Source organism: Salvelinus sp. IW2-2015, linkage group LG20, assembly GCF_002910315.2.
Source record: "Salvelinus sp. IW2-2015 linkage group LG20, ASM291031v2, whole genome shotgun sequence".
NCBI classification, from domain to species: Eukaryota; Metazoa; Chordata; class Actinopteri; order Salmoniformes; family Salmonidae; genus Salvelinus; species Salvelinus sp. IW2-2015.
In genome coordinates, this window is record NC_036860.1 from 23,868,091 (window position 1) to 23,890,109 (window position 22,019).

The 22,019-nt window shown below is 41.0% G+C and overlaps 1 protein-coding gene across 1 annotated transcript in view; it reads left to right on the forward strand.

Annotated features, from left to right (window-relative positions):
- Nucleotides 1–16,013, forward strand: part of LOC111980382 (gamma-aminobutyric acid receptor subunit beta-2) — an 81,627-nt gene extending 65,614 nt beyond the window's left edge. Inside the window, exons 7-10 of the mRNA XM_024011107.2 lie at nucleotides 61–213; nucleotides 5,323–5,567; nucleotides 6,651–6,791; nucleotides 8,813–16,013. Coding sequence (XP_023866875.1) covers nucleotides 61–213; nucleotides 5,323–5,567; nucleotides 6,651–6,791; nucleotides 8,813–9,163 — 890 coding nt within the window. The 3' untranslated portion in view covers nucleotides 9,164–16,013. The remainder of the gene's footprint in view (nucleotides 1–60; nucleotides 214–5,322; nucleotides 5,568–6,650; nucleotides 6,792–8,812) is intronic.
- The last annotated feature ends 6,006 nt before the right edge of the window (nucleotides 16,014–22,019 follow it).

Consider the following 22,019-nt stretch of genomic DNA (forward strand, 5'->3'; position numbering starts at 1 on the left):
ATGTTAGTCTTGTGTCATCTTACGTTGACAATGCCTATTTGTTTATCTCTCTCCGTATAGGATCCTACCCCCGACTCTCCCTCAGCTTCAAGCTAAAAAGGAACATCGGCTATTTCATCCTGCAGACCTACATGCCCTCTATCCTGATCACAATCCTCTCCTGGGTCTCCTTCTGGATCAACTATGATGCCTCTGCTGCCAGAGTGGCTTTAGGTAGGGACTTGTGTGTCATGGATTTTGTCATGTGACCAATGACTAAGCTCACAACAACCTTAGCCAATGCAAAAGTCTGAGGCATGGTTAAGCTAGCGGGAATCCATAGTGTAAGGGCTGGATTCAATCCGTAATCGTGGATGTATCGCTGAAGGTCCGTGGAAAATGTTGACGGGGATTTCTGATTGAGCAGACATATGCAGCATTTATCATGAATTCAGTCTCCGTGACCACGGAGAGGATCTTCAAAGCTATGGATAGAAAAGAGCCTTGACACTACATCATACTGTACACACACTAACAGGGTGGTATGCTGTTTCTTTTCACTAAGATCTATAATGGTTTTGAATCTCTAATAGTCACACCTTTTATTGCCAAAACATATTTTCTTGAGTTCACATGAAAGATTAATACAAATTTGACACGATGCAGAAAAAATAAATAAAGATACAAATAATAACACAAGAGGAATAAACTATACAGGAATTAAGCTATATACAGGGAGTACCAGTACCAGATCAATGTGCAAGGGTACGAGGTATTTGAGGTAGATACAATATGTACATAAAGGCAGGGTAAAGTGACTAGGCATCAGGATAGATAATAATAAGTGTAACAATAAAGAACAGAGTTGCAGCAGCGTGTGTGTGTGTGTGTGTGTGTGTGTGTGTGTGTGTGTGTGTGTGTGGGTTTTGTGAGAGACTGTCAGTGTAGTGTGTGTGAGTGAGTATATATAGTCTTGTGAGTGTGTATAGATAAGGTCAATGCAGATAGTCCGCGTGTCACGGATTCCCCCGGTACTGCTGCTCATTCCGTGTACCAGTTCCGAAGGTCTACGTCACCGGCCTCTAGGTGTCACTGAACTGTTTTATTACACACACCTGATTCCAATTCCCCTTGATTAGTAATTGTATTTAAGTGCCCTCTGTTCACCATTGTCTTGTCGGTTATTGTTCCCATGTCCYTTGGTCTTGTGAGCACCTATGCTTTGTTGTTTCTGCTTTCGTGCTGCATGTATTGTGTACCCGTTATTACGGGTCTCGTCCCGTGTATTATTGTGCACTTGCTGTTACGGGTCTCGTCCCGTGTATTTATTAGAGGTTTAACGTCGCTCTTTTGTTTTTTCGCTCCCTGTGTTTTTGTATACTTGTTTTGTTTATGGGCTTCGTCCCCGTGCCTTTTCATGGCATGTTGTATTTTTGGGTGGAATATTAAAAACCCCTATTACGTATTCCTGCGCCTGTCACCGCACGTATTCCTGCGCCTGTCATTTGTAAAACATGACACCGGGTAACCATTTACTTAACAATTTAGTAGTCTTATGGCTATTTAGCAGTCTTATGGCTTGGCTGAAGAACCTCTCGGAGCCTGTTGGTCAGAGCCGATTCTCCAGTACCATTTGCCGGACGGTAGCAAAGTAAACAGTCTATTGCTTGGATGGGAAGAGCAAATTTTTCGGGCCTTCCTCTGACACTGCCTGATATAGAAGTCCTGGATGGCAGGGAGCTCTGCCCCAGTGATGTACTGGGCCGTTGATTTTACCTTTATTTAACTAGGCAAGTCAGTTATCTGCTTTAAGAACAAATTCTTATTTTCAATGACGGCCTAGGAACAGTGGGTTAACTGCCTTGTTCAGGGGCAGAACGACAGATGTTTACCTTGTCAGCTCGGGTATACGATCTTGCAACCTTTCGGTTACTAGTCCAACGCTCTAACCACTAGGCTACCTGCCGCCCCGCTCTGTAGTGCCTTGCAGTCGATGGCGGTGAATTTGTCATGATGCAACCAGTCAAGATGCGCTCGATTGTGCAGCTTTAGAACTTTTTTACGATCCGTGATCCCATGCTAAATCTTTTCAGCCTCCTAAGGATGACGAGTTGCTGTCGAGCACTCTTCAGAACTGTGCGGGTCTGTTTGGACCATCTTAAGTCCTTAGTGATGTGGACGCCAATAAACTTGAATCTCTCGACCCGCTCCACTACAGCCCTGTCAATGTGGATGAGGGCGTGCGCTCCCCCCTTTCTCCTGTAGTTCACAATCAAGTCCTTGGTCTTACTGACGTTGAGGGAAAGGTTGTTGTCCTGACACCACGCTGCCAAGTCTCTGATCTCCTCCCTGTAGGCTATCTCATCGCAGTCGGTGATCAGGCCTACCACCGTCATGTCGTCCTCAATCTTGATGATGGTGTTGGAGTCGTGCGAAGCCACGAGGTCATAGGTGAACCGGGAGTACAGGAGGGGACTAAGCACCACCCCTGAGGGGCCCCCGTGTTGAGGGTCAGCTTGGCGGAGGTGTTGCCTACCTTTACCACATGGGGACGGCCTGTCAGGAAGTCCAGGATCCAGTTGCAGAGGGAGGTTTTCGGTTCCGAGCTTGGTGATGAGCTTGGAGGGGACTATGGTGTTGAACTCTGATCTGTATATGAACAGCATTCTCACATAGTTATTTCCCCTTTTTTCCAGGTGGCAGAGGGCAGTATGAAGTGCAATTGAGATTGCATCATCTGTGGGTCTGTTGGGGCGGTATGGAGTGGGTCCAGCGTGTTTGGGATGATGCTGTTGATGTGTGTCATGACCAGCCTTTCAAAGCACTTCAGAATTAAAGATGTGAGTACTGCAGGGCGATAGTAATTTAGGCAGGTTACCTCAGAGTTCTTGGGAACAAGGACAATGGTGGTCAGCTTGAAACATGTCGGGGTTACAGACCGGGACAAAAAGGGATTGAAAATGTCAGTGAAGACACTTGCCAACTGGTCTGCGCATGCTCTTAGAATGCGTCCTAGTATTTTGTCTGGACCAGTGGCCTTGCGAGTGTTAACCTGTTTAAAAGTTTTACTCACTTCGGCCCTGGAGAGCAAGATCATACAGTCATCCGGAACAACAGGGGCAGGGCTCTATGTTTTCCTCGACGCGAGCATAAAAGGCATTTAGCTCGTTTGGGAGTTCTTTGACACTGGGCATCTCACGGCTGGGTTTCACTTTGTAATCTGTTATCGTCTGCAAGCTCTGCCACATTCGACGAGAGTTGGAGCCGGTGTAATAGGATTTCACTTTCCTCCTGTATTGTCATTTTGCATGTTTGATGTCTCGTTGGAGGTCGTAGCGTGCTTTCTTGTATCCACCCATGTCCGTGTCCCATTCCTTGTAAGCGGTAGCTCCAGCCTTTTAGCCCAGAATGGATATTTTCTGTAATCCATGGCTTTTGATTTGGATACGTTCGTACATGTATAGTCACTGTGGGGGAACGTCGTCTATGTAGTTATTGATGAAGCCTGTCTTTGATGTGGTAAACTCCTCAGRGCTATCAGATGAATCCCAGAACGTATCCCAGTCTGTACTAGCAAAACAGTCTTGTAGCCTCGCTCCTGCCTCATCAGACCTCTTCTGTATTCAGTGCATCACTGGTACTTCCTGTTTGAGCTTTTGATTGTAAACAGGAAGCAGGAGGATAGAGTCATGGTCTGATTTGGTAAAGGGAGGGTGAGGGAGGGCCTTGTATGAATTTTAGTGAAACTCTGCCTTGGTGTGTGTGCTTTCTTGTTTGTTCATGCATCATAGTTTGAGTGCAAAGGTGGTGTTGTCTTGTGGAGGGATGTAGACAGCCATGATAATAATAGATGAGAACTCTCTTGGTACCATGAGGTATTCTATGTCAGATGTTCAAAAGCTTGAGACATCCACACTACACTGGAAGCAAGCCACCAGGTCTTGTTAGGAAAAGGCAGACTCCTCCCCTTTTGGACTTGCCCGAGGCTGCTGTTGTCCGATCGTGCTGCTGCATGGAGAAACCACTGTTCCATGTTCATAGATTGGGCCATCCATGTTTCTGTGAGGTATATACTATTGCAGCTTTTTAAGTCTCTCTGATAGGAGACTCTCGAATGAAGCTCTTTTTCTCGTGTGACTGGACATTTGGACAATGAAACGGAGGGGATTTCTGGTTGATTTTCTCTAACCAMGATGCCAGCCCATCTACCGCATCTATGTCTGCTGCATTTTGGTACCCCATGAAACAAAGGAACTAAAGAACAGCTGAATCGAAATCGAGGTTAGTAACTGTTGATCCGATGTCCAAAAGTGCTTGGCGGTCATATTTGATAATAGTATGAATTCTTGGTACAAAAAAAGTAAAGAGAAACATGAAAAAAGTCACTAAATAGCAAAATCGGTTTGGAGAAAAAGCATGATGCAGCAGCCTTACAGAACACAACAACCGAGATGCTTCCTAAAGTAGAGTGATGGATGACTGAAGTGATTTCTTTCCACTCTGATTTGAGTGCCTCTGCATTTTTTTGTTCCCTGTATTTTGGAAGTCATAATTTCTCGCTGTCAACCTTCATTGCATAAGTCTGGCCCATGAGGTCTGTGGTGCTGCKTGCCTGCATAGGATATAGAGAGCTCCATTCTCCCTCACCCGTCCACATTGCTGGCTCTCTCGATAAGAGCAGCACTCTCCTTGATTGTAGACTGACCTGCATTTATTTATCCGAGAGGGGAGGCACGTATGGGATTTCATGAAAACCAGATGTAATGCTTGATAATGGAGGCGGCTGGACAGGGGGTTGGTCAACCCAAATCAGACCTCMGTTCAGGAACCGTTTGACTCCTGTCCTGCTTTCAGTCATTTATAGGCACTAACAACAGAGGTATGGCTTGTGCATTGCAATTGTGTATGGATGCAATGCCCAGCTTCTATCTTGTCATTCTTGTCATTGACCAAAATCAGAGCTGGAATATGAAGTCAATTATAGATTGCGGAGTCGATACGGGAAAAAAAAGGCAGATTAATCTGTCATAAAAGAGTTGAAACAAGAACATATTGAATGACATCAGTTAGCTTCACCATATAAGTAGAAGAAACACCAATACCCCTTTTTTTAACAGTGAGCTGACCTCCCAGTTGACTGTCATCATTAAACAGAAATGGTTGTGAAAGGTTGTGGAAGTCAACAGGAGATGCCGTGTCAGTCACAGCAGTCTGCTTGCTAGCACATTCAAATGAGAAGCAGAACAAACCTGATGTATCTGATCCCTCAGATCTGTGGTCAAGGCTTGAGTAGCTCTCTCTGTGGGAGTCTCTCTGTGATGATGGGTGGGTTTATTTTCCCAGGAATCACCACTGTGCTGACCATGACCACCATCAACACTCACCTGCGGGAGACCCTTCCTAAAATCCCTTATGTCAAGGCCATTGACATGTACCTGATGGGCTGCTTCGTCTTCGTTTTRCTGGCCCTGCTGGAGTACGCCTTGGTCAACTACATCTTCTTCGGCAGGGGACCCCAGCGCCAGAAGAGGGCGGCTGAGAAAGCAGCCGTCGCCAACAACGAGAACATGAGAATGGATCCAAARAAGGTACAGTACACACCATGTACTTGATAGGATACCCAGTATTTTAAAGAGTAGCCCAACTGGATAGATGATACAAGTTACCGTATGTAATCACAGCCTTGAAAATAACCAAATTCTTTAGGTAGTGAATCATCTTCGTGCACATTTAGATACATTCTTACTTGTCATACAATGCATACTTGATGGAAATGAGTGCTTAGTCTTCCCTTTTATTGTGAATCGCTGTACTTGTTTTTCCTGTCCAGTCCTATTCTCATAATTTCACTGTGAACAAACACACGCACGTGCACACTCATTTGAGAGCTGACAGTTTCAGATGAAAGCAGTGACTTGATTCTTGAGCTTACTGTACATGAAGCTGATGTTTTCTCTTTCTTCACCTTATGAAAGTGAATTTAATTATTGAAAGAACTGACTGTGAAGCTAAAGAGTAGTGAAGACCAGTAAGGTAATCATGATGAAGAGTGTCACCACTTCAAGTAGGGGGGTTGGATTAATGCTACTCTGCTTTACCGTCAAGGAGAACAAGCCTTAATAAGCCTACGCCAGTCTTGTGTGAACTCCAAATAAGGCAATTTGCCACACAGGCAGAGAATTTCTCAGTTTCTTTTGCCTAAATGAAATGGAATGAAATGCCAGGAAACATTTAAAGCCCGTYGGAGAGCCTGTGGAGCTTGTGAAGAGTATTCTTCCTGTTACATTTACCTGTTTTAAGCCTTGTTTATACCTGGTGCTATTGCCGCGTTCACGTGCTAGTCGGAACTAAGAAGCTTGGAAATGTCCGACTTGCTAACAGGCTGTAGTTATGCACGTGATGCTTCAACCAATTAGTAAATCGGGAATTTCAGAGTTTCCTAGTTCCAACTATCACGTGAACACGACATAACATGTGACCGGATTTCCTGGTGCCTCACTGTATGCTGATTATTTGATAGATATTCCTTTTTTTGTTTTTTTTTCAGTGAAATTTGATAATTGCATTAACTGCCTCTCTGACCATGGTTACATTTACCTGAATTGTCTATTTTGTGTTGCCTCTCCTAGCAGCTGACCCAAGTGAGCATAATGATTTGTGTATGCTTTCAGTGGTTGGTGGGAAATGTAGTTCAGAGAGACGATACTCTGTATGCGAGAATGAAACAGAGGGATATTGACGCTCATGACTCAATGTGGGAACCAATCTTTGTGGATGATGCAGCGATGGGACTAGGCGATCAAAAGAATAAGGTACTGGATTAACAACTGAGTGACAACATATAGTAAAAAGAACCCAACTAGAACGACTTTGGTATTTCCTTTACACCACTTATTACATTTTACCTATAGTTTCCACCACCATCATTGTCCTCCCCTGAACTCCACTTTTAGATGCTGGTTTGCACATTCTAAACACATTTTAATTGTATGTACGTATCTGCAGTACTCTATAGTAACATCTAGCAAATAAACGCTGTGATTGATAGCTTCCCATTTTAGTAGATGGTGAATACATGGGAAATGAAAGGGGGGGATACCTAGTCAGTTGTCCAACTGAATGCATTTAACCCAACCCCTCTGATAAGCCTCATTGTGCAATAATGTGTTAAATTCCCCGTGCCCTCTCTGTCCTCACCCCTATACCATACGTTATTGTACAACTTCTGGAAAATGGAGGCGGAAAAGCACCTCATCTTTCACGGAGGGAAGTAGCGGTTGCTCTAGCTGCATGGCATGTGGGGTTGAGGTAGTCAGCCAGAGTCGGCTCCACCAGGAGAAGGGTGATAAAACCAGGTTCCTCCATTCCTAGCGTGTCCMGGCAAAGGGGTGTTGAGTTGAAAGAAAGAACAAAATATCAGACACAATTACAAACATATTTTAAATCTAGTATTAGATTACTAAAACGACTTATGACACAAAGAGTGTACAAATTCTACCGCTTAGGATTAGGACATCTGGGTCACCAGGATGTTTCCTTCTTCCTTTTAGCTACATTGGTTGACGACTTACGTCATTGTGTCGGCTACTGTSTCGTACGTGCACCCGCTCAGTGACGTGTATAAGTACGCCTGTTGCCACTCTACTGAGGGCACAGTCCTAGAGGATGAAGCAGGTTTTGAGAAAAACACTATGCATATGCCTCAGATGGATTACGAGAACCCAGTTAACTGGGGTACTCTCTGCCCCTGCTGTGTTATCAACTTCTGCGAGTCAGTTTATTGCATCTCTCATGTCTGACTCCACAGTCTATTAGAAGCGACTACCCCARGAGGGTAGTTTGGAGGCTCCATCAATATATGTTGGCAATTTACCTTTAGGGATGGAAGCGCTGACACACCCTGTCAAGGGTGATGCCCTACACTTTTCCTCCTCCATGCCTGGCTCTCCCCACTCCGTTAGCAGAGTGAGGTAACAGGCTTATCTCGATGCCCTGGTTGGCGGCAATCACTCCCCTGCTAACAACCATCCCTGTCGGTTGCTGTTACGCAGGGACCGTCAGACTCATGCATGCTAACAAATGTGTGGGGGGGGGTTCTTTTTAAATATTAATACAATAATATGAGATCTTTGTCAAATATTTACATTTGACATTTTAGTCATTTAGCAGATGCTCTTATCCAGAGAGACTTACAGTTAGTGCATTCCTCRTAAGATAGCTAGGTTAGACAACCACAACACAGTCAAGTATACAGGAGAAGAATATTCCATACCAGGTAAACAATGGATGTACACTGAGTGTACAAACCATTAGGAACACCTGCTCTTTCCATGACATGGACTGACCAGGTGAATCCAGGTGAAAYCTATGATCACTTATTGATGTCACTTGTTAAATCCACTTCAATCAGTATAGATGAAGGTGAGGAGATGTTAAATAAGGTTTTTTAAGCCTTGAGACATGGATTGTARATGTGTGCCATTCTGAGGTGAATGGGTTAGACAAAAGATTAAGTGCCTTTGAACGGGTATGGTAGTAGGTGCCAGGTGCAATGGTTTGAGTGTGTCAAGACCTGCAATGCTGCTTGGTTTTTCACGCTTAACAGTTTKCTGTGTGTATCGAGAATAGTCCACCACCCAAAGGACATCCAGACAACTCGACACAACTGTGGGAAGCATTGGYAAATCTCAAATCTATGAATAAAACATCTGAGAACAGTTATATTTTACACACACATGAAGGTACCCATAAGCAATCATTTCTGATGAAAAACAAAACTTGGTGGATATAGCGTTTTGTAACTAAACTCTTTGTATCATTTCTCACCTTTTAGATGGACCCACATGAAAACATTCTACTGGGAACAATAGAAATTAAGAATGAGATGGGAGCGTCYGAGCTGACCCTTGGTCTCAGTGACCCCAGGAGCACAATGTTAACTTATGACAGCTCCACCCTGCAGTACCGCAAAGCAGGGCTGCAGGCCAGGCACAACTTTGGACGCAACACTCTGGAGCGGCATGTGACTCAGAAGAAGAGCCGGCTACGGAGGCGTGCCTCTCAGCTGAAGATTAACATTCCCGACTTAACTGATGTAAACTCTATCGACAAGTGGTCGAGAATGATCTTCCCCACTGTATTTTCCTTGTTCAACATTATCTATTGGCTCTACTACGTCAACTAAATGGACTTCAGCAAGGGCAGAACAAAACAAACAACAAAAATGTTGCTTGTTTTTCTCTGAATTGGTATCATTTTGCTGTTTGTTCTTGCAACACAAGACTGAATTACTAAAACAAAATCAGGACTGATTCCATTTGAGCTTGGAACACCTTAATTGCTGGCTAACACATGAAAACCTTAGAGGAGAGAAAGATTCAGAACATATATGGTGCCTGMACCAGAGTTTTTGTTTATAATTTAGAATATTTAGTGAATATAGTATTTTATCATTTTTAAATGTTTGTGTGCATATATTTTTGTTTTATTTGTACAATCTATATTTAATTTGTTGCCAAAACATAGTTAGAAATATTAATGATATATTGATTTTAAAATGACTCACAGACCACTAAAGACATTCCTTAAAACAGCTACAAGCACATTCAGGTCAATCTTTTCTAAGATGTATTCATTCAAAGAGACAGATGGGATGTTATTTATCCTACAATTGATTTTGTCTTTGTATTGTGAACTTTCCATTTTCATAGTATTGCTATATTAAGTCATAGCATGAGGGTTTTATGATTAACCAACCTTTTCTACGTTGATATAGTTGACAAATCATACACTTTCTTTGAAGCATTATTTCAATTCTAAGAAAACATTTGATAGTGTCGTAGATATTCTAAACAACAGAAACTAACATCATTCCAAACCTTGACCGAAGAAACTAGAAGGTAAAGCTTACAGACGATTCACATTGAATGCTATAGCACACCTTACAGACAAATGTATCACTAAGCCTTTGATTCCTGGTTTCACATTGTTTTCGTAGCTTATTCACTCAGAAAAGGTACAGAATATTCACTTGATTGATCAAATTTCAAGCCCCCTGTCAACTGAGAGGTTGAATATATTGCAAAAAAAAGGGACAYAAGAAGAGAGAGAAACTGAGAAAGAGAAGCCTGCATTCGTCATCAATGCAGTTCACGAGTCAGTGACACAGGGATAGATACTGTATATGATCAAAGATATCTTGAAGATAGATGCACAAATGTGTATCTTCATATTGTCCCTTGTCCATTTTAGTCCTTTGTTCACATATCCGTAAGATTACAGGATACAATGATGTYTTTGTTCATGCTTGCTCTTCATATAGATATACAGAAACGCACATTGGCTCTAGTTTGTTAAGAAGCATCAGATAGCATCTGATATGTCATTCCTATTCCTAATGACTGATGACATTGAGCCAGCAGTTAAGGCGTCTATCATGGGCATTTTGTGATGCATCACAAGCCATTATTTTCTATCACCATGATGTGTAAATATCTCCTGTAAATGATTGTTTAAAAAAGGAATGGTGTCTATCATAGTTCCAGAGAGGATCCATCCAGCGTTTGTCCATGACATAATTCACTTCAGGAAGCTGGAAGGGTTTGCATGACGGTTTTGAGCAACTCCACATACTAAATATACATTGTCATTACTGCCATTTTAAACATCCAGGTTTCGATATTAACCATACAAAAGAACATGTACGAAAGAGAGAAAAGCCTGCTCTGCAAGCTGGTAAAATGAACCAGAATACATACAAGCACAACACTGCTCCAAATCTCAATTGAAAAGGGGCTGTCCTCTTTTATTTTAAAGATATGTTTCTTTTTGGTTATCAGTACATTCCATTACTCTACTTTTCTGACAAATCATTACCATAAGTATACTGTAACAATGCTACTCTTCCTTAAATGTTTACCTTAATAGTGAAACTCCATAAAGAATCACGCCTAGGTATGGCATCGCGAGTAGTAGAATCAACATTCAACATACAGTGCATTTGGAAAGTATTCAGACAACTTGACTTTTTCCACATTTTATTACGTTACATCATCATTCTAAAATGTATTAAATCGTTTTTTCCCCACCTCATCTACACATAATACCCCATAATGACAAAGCAAAAACTGTTTTTTAGAAAATGTTTCAAATTTATTACAAATWAAAAACTGAAATATCACATTTACGTAAATATTTAGACCCTTTACTCTGTACTTTTTGAAGAGCCTTTGGCAGCGATTACAGCCTTGAGTCTTCTTGGGTATTACGTTACAAGCTTGGCACACCTGTATTAAGGGAGTTTCTCCCATTCTTCTCTGCAGATCCTCTCGTTGCACAGCTATTTTCAGGTCTCTGCAGAGATGTTCGTTCAGGTTCTGGCTGGGCCACTCAAGGAKATTCATAGACTTGTCCCGAAGCCACTCCTGCTTTGTCTTGGCTGTGTGCTTAGGGTCYTTGTCCTGTTGGAAGGTGAACCTTCGCCCCCAGTCAGGTCCTTAGCGCTCTGGAGCAGGTTTTCATGAAGAATCTCTCTGTACTTTGCTCTGTTCATCATTCTCTCGATCCTGACTAGTCTCCCATTCCCTGCCGCTGAAACACATCCCCACAGCAAGATGCTGCCACCWCCATGCTTCACCTTGGGGATGGTACCAGGTTTCTTCCAGACGTGACACTTGGCATTCAGGTGAAGAGTTCAATCTTGGTTTCATCAGACAASAGAATCTTGTTTCTCATGTTCTGAGTCCTTTAGGTGCCTTTTGGCAAACCCCAAGCGGGCTGTCATGTGCCTTTTACTGAGGAGTGGGTTCCTTCTGGCCACTCTACCATAAAGGCCTGATTGGTGGAGTGCTGCAGAGATGGTTGTCCTTCTGGAAGGTTCTCCCAWCTCCACGGAGGAACTCTGGAGCTCTGTCAGATTGACCATCGGGATCTTTGTCACCTCCCTGACCAAGGCCCTTCTCCCCCGATTGCTCAGTTTGGCCGGGCGGCCAGCTCTAGGAAGAGTCTTGGTGGTTGCAATCTTCTTCCATTTAAGAATGATGTTGGCCACTGTTCTTGAAGACCTTCAATGTTGCAGACATTTTTTGATACCCTTCCCCAGATCTGTGCCTCGACACGATCCTGTCTCTGAGCTCTACGGACCCCAATTCCGTCGACCTCATGGCTTGGGTTTTGCTCTGACATGCGTTGTCAACTGTGGGACCTTTATATAGACAGGTGTGTGCCTTTCCAAATAATTTCCAATCAATTGAATTTACCGCAGTTGGACGCCAATCAGGTTGTAGAAACATCCGATCAATGGTAACAGGATGCACCTGAGCTCTATTTCGAGTCTCATAGCAAAGGGTCTGTATACTTATGTAAATAATGTATTTCTATTTTTTATTATTAATACGTTTGCAAACATTTCTAGAAACCTGTTTATCGTTTTGTCATTATGGGGTATTGCTTGTAGATTGATGATGCGTTTTTTGGGGGGGTCAATTCGTTTTAGAATAAGGATGTAACGTAACAAAATGTGGAAAAAGTCAAGGGGTCTGAATACTTTCCAAATGCACTGTAAATTAAGAAACCTCTAAAATATTTTTGACACCAAAACACACAATACTGTAATATTACTACTTTCCTGTCTGTTTGTTTACCTTATTAGTGAAACTTCATGAAGAACTGTACACATGTTGGAATTCCCATGTTTGACCACTGCCTTTATAAAACAACATTTTGCACAAACCGATACAAAAGCCATAGTGGCTGTATAGTAGGTGTTCCAAAATAACTTGGTGCTCCCTCCAAACAGAGATAGTTTCAAGGATTAGACTAGATCATTTCAATTTCTCTCTTATGCTCCTTGGAATAGTAATGGAGACAAAAACAGGGATYAATGCACAAATATTATAAATTATTTATCTTAGTGATTTCTGATCATTTTAGTGTTTGATGAACCCTAGATGATCGGTAACAATAAAATATACAAAACATGTCCATGAACATTTGTATTTTCCTTAAATGCAGATGTAGTGACATCACCTCAAGTTCAATTGCATTTGTTTTCAACATCATTGATATTCACAAAATATGTCATATTGCATTGCATCTACATGCTTTACATCTACATACTATTTTCTCAATACTGTCAACTTGTGTTCAGTTCCTTGCTTTTGATTAGGTCCAGGGGTTCCCAAAATGGTGTCCGCAGCCAGATATTTTTTATTTGAGTTTTTTATGAATATTGCTAACAACAACAGATTAAACAAATTTTGTCCAAGAGAGTCGTGGAATACATTTAGAGGTTGTAATACAGTACAATACTATGTCATTCTATTAATCTATAACATACAGTATCTTCTTAACCATGGGCAAAATGGTTCTGGGATGCTCACAGGGATATTGGTATCCACAATACTCCACCAATTATCCAATGTTCAACTCAATACTTGTTTTGAACATAAATGCAATTCATTTGTCTTTCTAATTATGTAAAATTGTATAGAGTGGCAGCTTAAAAACTGCAACATTTTCTCTTCGATGCKAAGTGGGTTTTTCCACCGGGCCTGAGACTTGGTTCGTCCAGCCATGCACTGCAGACATCATAGTAAAACACCTTGTACAGTTTGCTACAGCAAGGAAATTATCTTGCAGCAACAGGAAATGCAAATTATTATGTGGATTATAATTCATAAAAACATGTGTAGGGGTAGGTTTTGTTAGGGCAAATCAAGTCTGACATTTCAAAGTGGAAATTACAAACTTTAGATGCCTTTTTAAAACTACAAGTACACTACAAGATTGCATTTCCTTCTTTGCAGGAAAATTCTCAGCAACAAAAGATTGATCAAATTAAGATCCTACATCTGTATGCTATTTTTATTGCACTCAAGTTWCAGATTTTTTTTTAACCTTTATTTAACTTGGCACATTCTTACTTGCGATGACGGCCTACCCTGGCCAAACCCAGACAATGCTGGGCCAATTGTGCACCGCCCTATGGGACTCCCAATCACAGCCAGATGTGATACAGCCTAGATTTGAACCAGAGACTGTAGTGATGTCTCWTGCACTGAGATGCAGTGCCTTAGACCACTGTGCCACTCAGGAAGTTTGAGTGGATTATGAGGGGATCCCTGATGAATTTCCTATCACAAAAGGGGTCCCGGGCCCATAAAGTTTAACCCCTGCTCTTATACTTACTTTTCCACAATCCAAACAAAGGTTGCCACCACACTCTTGTTGTGACACGGTGAACATAATGTAAATGTTTAAGGATGAATAAGTAATGGGATCGTTTGGAAAATGTTATAATTGTGTTGTTTTTTTGCACATGGGAGAAAGAAAGCATATCTGTTCTTCGTGTTAACATTGTATTATTGTTTGAAGTGGTGATAGAAGTATACTTACTATTAATATAATGATTGTAAAGTTGATAATAAGTGATACCAGATAAACATGAGACTAAGGCTGGAATTCAGTCAAACCTGTACTGCAGGAAAACTTTTTGGGTGCATTTCTGCAACACAAGACCTAAGTGATTTTACATGGGTTTCCTGGAGTGAAYGTTTAACTGAATACTCCACTAATAACCATGCATATTAACTATGGCTATTTAACCTATTCTACATCTATATGATGGCTGGTTATTTTWGCTATTTGTCCTTTTTACTCATGTTTTATTTATCATCACAATATTGTGTTTGTGTAAAGCACATGACCGTTCACCAATTTGCTAATATATTTTCATATGACCATGCATTTCTTTTCTTTTCTTTTCAGATAATCTACATATACGTTTGTCTTAAATAGGATTTATATGTAAATTGCTCTACAAAAATATCTTGATATTGGTGTTGTACAGTTTTCACAGAGTTGGGGTAGGGCTTACAATACGGTGTTCCAAAACCTGTTTCTAGGTGTACGTGTAAAATAATATGTTAGTAAAACATCATTTGGAGCCTAATATTCCTGTAAATATTTGCAGATTTCTTTAGAAAATACTAAAATACATTTTTACTTCCTGATTTGTACTTTACTGTAAGACGAATGCAAAGCAATTCCATGGTTTCAGCTGATATGACAACAATAATGTAAATATTTTGAAGAGTACCATTCYATCACTTAGTAAAACATACACAATTTGTTTTCAATATGCTCCAATTACTCAAATCACAATTTCTTTAGTTTGGCCAAATTTAAAGCATTATCAAAGGCAAGAATGTAGGTACTCTTCTTTTGCAGCACATGGCTGAGTTAGCTGTGACATGTAAGCAAGAGTATAAGCATTTCTAGTTCCGCTGATCAGAAAGATATAACAAATACTGTACATATGCACACATACACACACAAACTCACACGCTCACACACGCACACACAAAGACACATACGTACATGTACACTCACACACACATGCGCACAGGTCAAGTGAAAAGGAGACTAATGGGTCTCTTATAGCTAGCGTTAAGTCACCCATCTCAGGTCCGCACAACTCTAACTAACCAGTTCACTACTGAAGTGCTACAGACCCGTCTTAATCTGCCCAGTGATGCCACAGTACAACTGTTTGTAGTATATTATATATGTATGTATGTGTGTGTTTCCGTGTGAGAGTGTGCACGTATGTCAGCCAGTGGGATGTTTTGAAAGCACATCTCTGACTGGCAAAATGTCTGCTTCATAAAATGGCTTCACTTTGAAATATGTGTTTGTACCTCACAGCGCATTTGCTTTCATATATTTTTATATTTGTATACTCCGATAAAAAGATTCCTCTTGGTGAATGACACGGAAGAAGTGACGTCAGAGCCTAAATGACCCATTTTGGTGACAGTGTGTTTGCGCACACTCACAGATGAAGCTTTAGCCTCCTGCCCTGCCCTAGGCGGTCCCTCTATTGTCACTCCAGAGAGCGGCAACCCCTCCCTCTTCGTGCCACTCACAAAGAGCATCTCCAGAACAAGATCTGTACTGAAACCTATGAATTACCTGTTTTAATACACATGGAGAAAAAAAAKCCATTGTCAATAAATATTGTATATAGTTCTGAATCTTTGAATCCACATGTTTATTGTCTGCTGTTGAGAGTAATCTGTGACGGTGTCCATGCTCCTTTGTCTTCTCTGCAGGTTTCTGATCATATTCCTGTTTTTCATCCATCAATCTAGAATCCAGCTTCTCTCTGTGTCAGTGCTGTGTCCTATTTTGTGATATACAGTATGAAGTTGTGGTATGGTATTGCACATTTGAGTCATGCATATATGCACACAGACAAAGAACGGTAGACGCACAGTGTGTTCTCACTCCCTCACATAGCCCTACATAGGTATTCAGGTTTTCCACTTGATTGTTTAATGAAAAGCTTTCCTMTGAAACCCTATAGAACCACTCTCCATGCCTTTATCATGTTACTGTATGTGAGCTTTCTACCTTTCTGCCCTTTACCTGGCTAAACTACACACACACACATCTTTAACATAAAATGTAATGTTGAGGCTAAACATAACTCAGCCTCTTTCGATGCAACTGTAGACATGTGAATAGTTTGGAATCGAGGCTTAATATCAGTACTCAAAGTGTAGTGTTTTACCTCACATTCCTACATGTAGAAATTTGAGCAGTGTGTTTTTATCTTCTGGGAAACCGGTCTTAAATAGCTTTTGTAACTTTCCTCTTTAAGGATGAATCATTTAACACTAGAAAAGCCGGGCCTCAAGTACCCCCTTTGAGCCGTTGAGCAGTCATTTTGACTCAAACATTCTAACATATATAATAAATACATTAAATATATATGCTATGGGAAAAAGTATCCTTTGGTTGTGATATGAAGGTCTTGGGTAACATCAGAATACTGAAAAATAGTCATTTCAAAGGACACAATAGTATTTTCATTCGTTTATGTCACTGTAGACTATCTGTTGCCACGTGCTCACGTGTGGAGCGCATAGAACAGTGGATATTCTTAGAAAAAGTTTTATTTTGCAATAGAGCTCATCTCTTCAATTTTGAGAGGTATTTGGCAATTGTAAGGGTTTTGGAAACCTCAGAATCTACTCTTTCTGATTGAAATTTAACATCTTACCTGCATGATACATTTACAATGTTCTCTTAAAACTGCATGTAACACAAATTATGTTTGTGATATCGAAATTCCTACAACATACGTGTGTTAAATAGACTTATTTAGGATAAGTCAAGGACGGAAGGGTGCAAATATGCAAAAAATGTATACGTGTATATGCGAAAACCTGAGAGTAGTACTTGTAGCTACTGTAGTAGCCTAGTCGAGGATGCATCAATGCAATATTGGCACACAGCATTTTGTTACAGACCAACAGATAAAAAGTAAACCTTGAATTTATAGGTTTAAAATATCTATCTTGTGGCCAGGGTTGACCTCTTTTAAGAAATGTCATTGGTTGGTGGACATAAAGTCTAAGGTCTTTGATAGGCTGATGCAAAAATTTGTTACAGGAAATAATCACTGTCATCTGGTGAGGTTAGCATAGGGCTAACATGTGCCAGGTTATCTGATGGGACCAACTACACAGCCAGGTCACCCATGATACAAGTCAGTATTCGACGTCCATCCATGTCTGAGGACATCGGGAATTGACATGGAAACTGGCCAGTAGGGGCAATAGTGAATGCTGTTACCTTGAAGAAGATTTGGGTTTTGCTACAGTGCAGTGGAAAGGGATGGCGGATAAGCATAAGCATCTGCCTCTGATTTCAAAGATTGCAAGTTTGAATCCAGTGATAGAAAGTTGTTTTTTGATATTTTTATTTTAAGCCTATCCCAAACCTTAACCCTTACCTTAACCATTTGAAGTTAATACCTGAACTTAACCATACTGTAACCTTAAAAATGTGGAGTTAATGCCTAAACGTAACCTTACATTTGACATTTGGAACAACTTCAACAGTTGACATTTTAGAAACATGAATGAACGTCTAATTCTGAAGTGAGACTGTGAGAACTGGTAGCAGCTACAATGTAGCTTTCTATCACGTGCAAGTAAATCAACGATTTAAATTGGCTGATGCACATTTTAAGTTTAAACTGTTTCAAATGTTTGCAGGTATGGCCTCCAAGTGTTACCTTCTATTCATTGGAGTGATAGAAGCAGTTTGATGATGTGCGTGATTTATGTTTCTCTGGAAACACTCAATGAATCAAAATCTGAACCTTACCCCATGACTGGAGACTAACAGAATGATTAAACCCATCATGACATTGCTTACATCTCCAACTTACCTCCAAGAGAAAAACATATTTGATAAAGAACCATGTTTAGAATCTCAAACCGATCTTGATTAATTAATGTGCAGATTAAAGCAGACACATGAGTTAATTACAGCTAAACATGGTTCTTTATCAAATCTGTTTTTCTCTTGGAGGTAAGTTAGAAGTGTATGCATTATCATGATGGGTTTAATCATTCTGTATGGAAAAAGAAAACAGTTTTTCCAGAGCTTGATCAGGGGAAGTATGTACAGTATTTTATGTCAACATGCTCTATCCCAGCTGGTGAACCGGAAATCCCCCACAGAGCCCGTTCACGCCTAATGGCAACAGGGAGACAGCATTTCAGTCTGAATGGAAAAATGATGTAGCCACGGAGTTTATGGATTTTTTCGGATGCACTTGAAGGTGCAGTGGTCTGGAAGCCTAAGGGGACTTTGTAGTATTTTGTTAGAATGCAATGAAAAAGTCAGAACGATGCTGGCTGTACATTCAAACCTGACTGGAGAGGGTAACATTTGACATGAAAAACCTTTTCCTCCCTTTTGAGGATCAGATCAGCCTCTTTTCTAATGGGTTAGTAAAGTGATGCTCCAGAGCTTATGTATAATTTCCACCAGAAGTTTTGAAAGTAGTGCTCACAAGCCAAAACGGTTCCCCGGAAATTGTGCACAATTGTGTACTACGTCATCAATTTCGTATGTTAGGAATTCCAATTCGTACAATATGTTACGAATTTGTAAGTTCATAAGATCCCAAACTGCATCTTTAAGTAACTATAGATGTGATGTAACAGTCACCATGTTACATTCTCACCAGTGATATAGAACACCGTTAGAAAGAAATGTAGGTGATGCCCACACACCCACACGTAAATGTAACATCACATCACATCAAATCAAATGTTATTGGTCACATACACATGGTTAGCAGATGCTATTACAAGTGTAGCGAAATGCTTGTGCTTCTAGTTACGACAGTGCAGCAGTATCTAACAAGTAATCTAATAATTCCCCAACATCTACCTAATACACACAAATCTAAAGGGATGGAATAAGATTATGTACATATAAATATATGGATGAGCAATTACCGAGTGGTATAGACAAGCTACAATAGATGGTATAAAATACAATACATACATATGGGATGAGTAATGCAACATATGTACACATCATTATTAAAGTGGTGTTTACCAGTGATCCATTTGTTAGTGGCCAATGAATTCAAGTCTGTATGTAGGCAGCAGCCTCTCTGTGTTAGTGATGGCTGTTTAACAGTCTGATGGCCTTGAGATATAAGCTATTTTTCAGTGGTTTTTGTAGATTTTAATGCCATGTCAGAAATTAATATATATATATATTTAAGAGGTAATAGGAACATTGGTATAAAAACTTAAGTTATTCCGTATGCCTGGAGTTTGAGATCATAGCCGAGAGTCCTGAGGGGTGTAACTCAACAGAACCTTGTCCATTTGCTTTGGTAAAACAGGCAAGATTTGTTGTAGCAGTTCAATCCGTGAGGTGTGAGAACCCTCTGAGACCCTTGTACTTATGCAAATCATTTCACAACCTCTCACTGCCTTTTTATATTCAGAAATACATCCTAATCCAAACTTTGCATCTGAAACAGTTTTCACACTCCAATAAATCCTATTTTAACTTTGGAGCTTGGCCCCGGTGAAAGACATATGTGATGAGTGCACAATAATAGTGCAAGATGGCACCGGGGAGAAACGGAGAGGAGGAGTGGGGATGTGGAGATCTGCTGGAAGAGTGCTTTTTGGTCCAGACGGCGATTCCCGGATGAGGGGAGACCCATGTGTGTTCCACTTCTGGGGCCCAGGCAGCTTAGTTAGTCGTGTTCAGTAGAGCACTCCTAATTGAGCATTCCGCTGTAGCATTTTCCGAAACTCCCGTTGACTTAGATTGCATAAATACATTCATGTCTGATTTAATAATATTAACACCTTGGATCCATCTGAACCTGAGCAGGGCTTTCTGCACCCAACGTAGTGTATGTTTGGAGATTTTCTATTGAAAGTTTAACAGTCTCAGATCTAGGGTCTCATCCTATCTAATCATGGCTTGGTCATATTATCATGTCTCATCAATTTACCTGAAGGCCATAAACAAAATAAATTACTAAATTTATTGGAACTCACTAAGGCTATGCGAGGAAAGGTTACTGGCAGCTTGGATGTTGTTGGCTCATGTTTGTGTATCTTTTCCAGTGAAACTTACACTAAAACTGGAGATCAGGGAAGCACCACCGTTGCTAAAGAGGTCTCTCTCCTGTCAGACAGATCAAAGACTCGTGGTGTTATGTGTCCTAGTGTCACCTTGGTGGCCCACACACACAGTAACACTGCCTGGCAGGTGACACTACACTGGGACTGACGTGAAAACCGTATCTGCCCTCACCGTCAGCTGATTCTTTGCCATATCCCTTTAGACATGTAGATGGGTTGCTTGAGAAGGAACGAACAACGACATGAGTCATGACACCCATTTGTGGGCAGGTTTGGCAGGGCCACAAAGGAACAGCAGGAGAGCTGATGACGAGCAAGGTCTCCTGTGCTGCTCATCACCCACAGCCCACGATTACTGTACTGAGCGTTTCAGATTACACATACAATGTGATCAAGGTTTGCTCGGCCCAGATAACATATAGAGGATATTGTTGCAGGGTGACTCACTCACAACGAGGACACTTAATATTTTCATGAAAGGAGTCATCTGGAGGATGGACACACACTGGGAAGAGGAGGCAGCTTTACCCCTGTGTTGTGTGTGTGTGTGTGTGTGTGTGTGTGTGTGTGTGGTGTGTGTGTGTGTGTGTGTGTGTGTGTGTGTGTGTGTGTGTGTGTGTGTGTGTGTGTGTGGTGTGTGTGTGTGTGTGTGGTGTGTGTGCCTGCATGGCTTGCGTGTGACTGTGTGTGTGACCGTGTGCGGCATGCTGTAGTAATACCTGTTTAGTAGCGTGTCTGATATGTGGTCTGCTTGGCCCCCACTGACCCCTCCAGTAGAAACTGTGTCTCAAATGGCACCATATTTCTTATATACTGCACTACTTTTGACCAGAGCCCTATAGGCCCTAGTTAAAATTGGTACACTATAATATGGGGAATGGTGGTATAGTATATAGAGCATATAGTGCAATTTTGCCCGCAATTATAGTGTAATGCAATAGGCAAAAAATGTAGGCAGTTTAACTGGCATTAGCATATCCGTCTCATCAACTCACTTCAGTAGTGCTTCTCTGTTAGTGCTCGGTACATTTAAGTTGAAGAACATTTAAGAACTAATGTCACCCCTTGACACTTCTCTCTGATGTAGGTGGCAGGTCATAATCAATGGAAAATATAATTAATAATTTAATATAATTTTTGGGGGGGTGACCGTGCAAAAGCTCTGTCTTTTTCCCCGAAATAATTAAGATTCTGATTAGAGCACAGATAATTTCAGCCAGAACATTATCTGGTGCTGGGGTAATCACCCAGATACTGACATTTACAGCAGAAACATGACCTCAACTGGATCAACAAGTGTCATTGTAAAATATGACTGTATATTGTGATGGAAAATGTTAAGTTTGTGTTTTTCTAATAACCAATTTCTGTGTTCATGCAAGTGACTGATTGAACGAATCCTCACTATCAGTATCTGCAATTTGGCAGTATGCCCAGTTTCAAGGTCTCAGCTTGGAGAGAAGAAGCCTCGTGAGGTATTGGTCTGTCACATGCATGAACCAGTATTGGTCGGTCACATGAATGAAGCAAACGTGAATGAGGAATTAATTATGAATGATG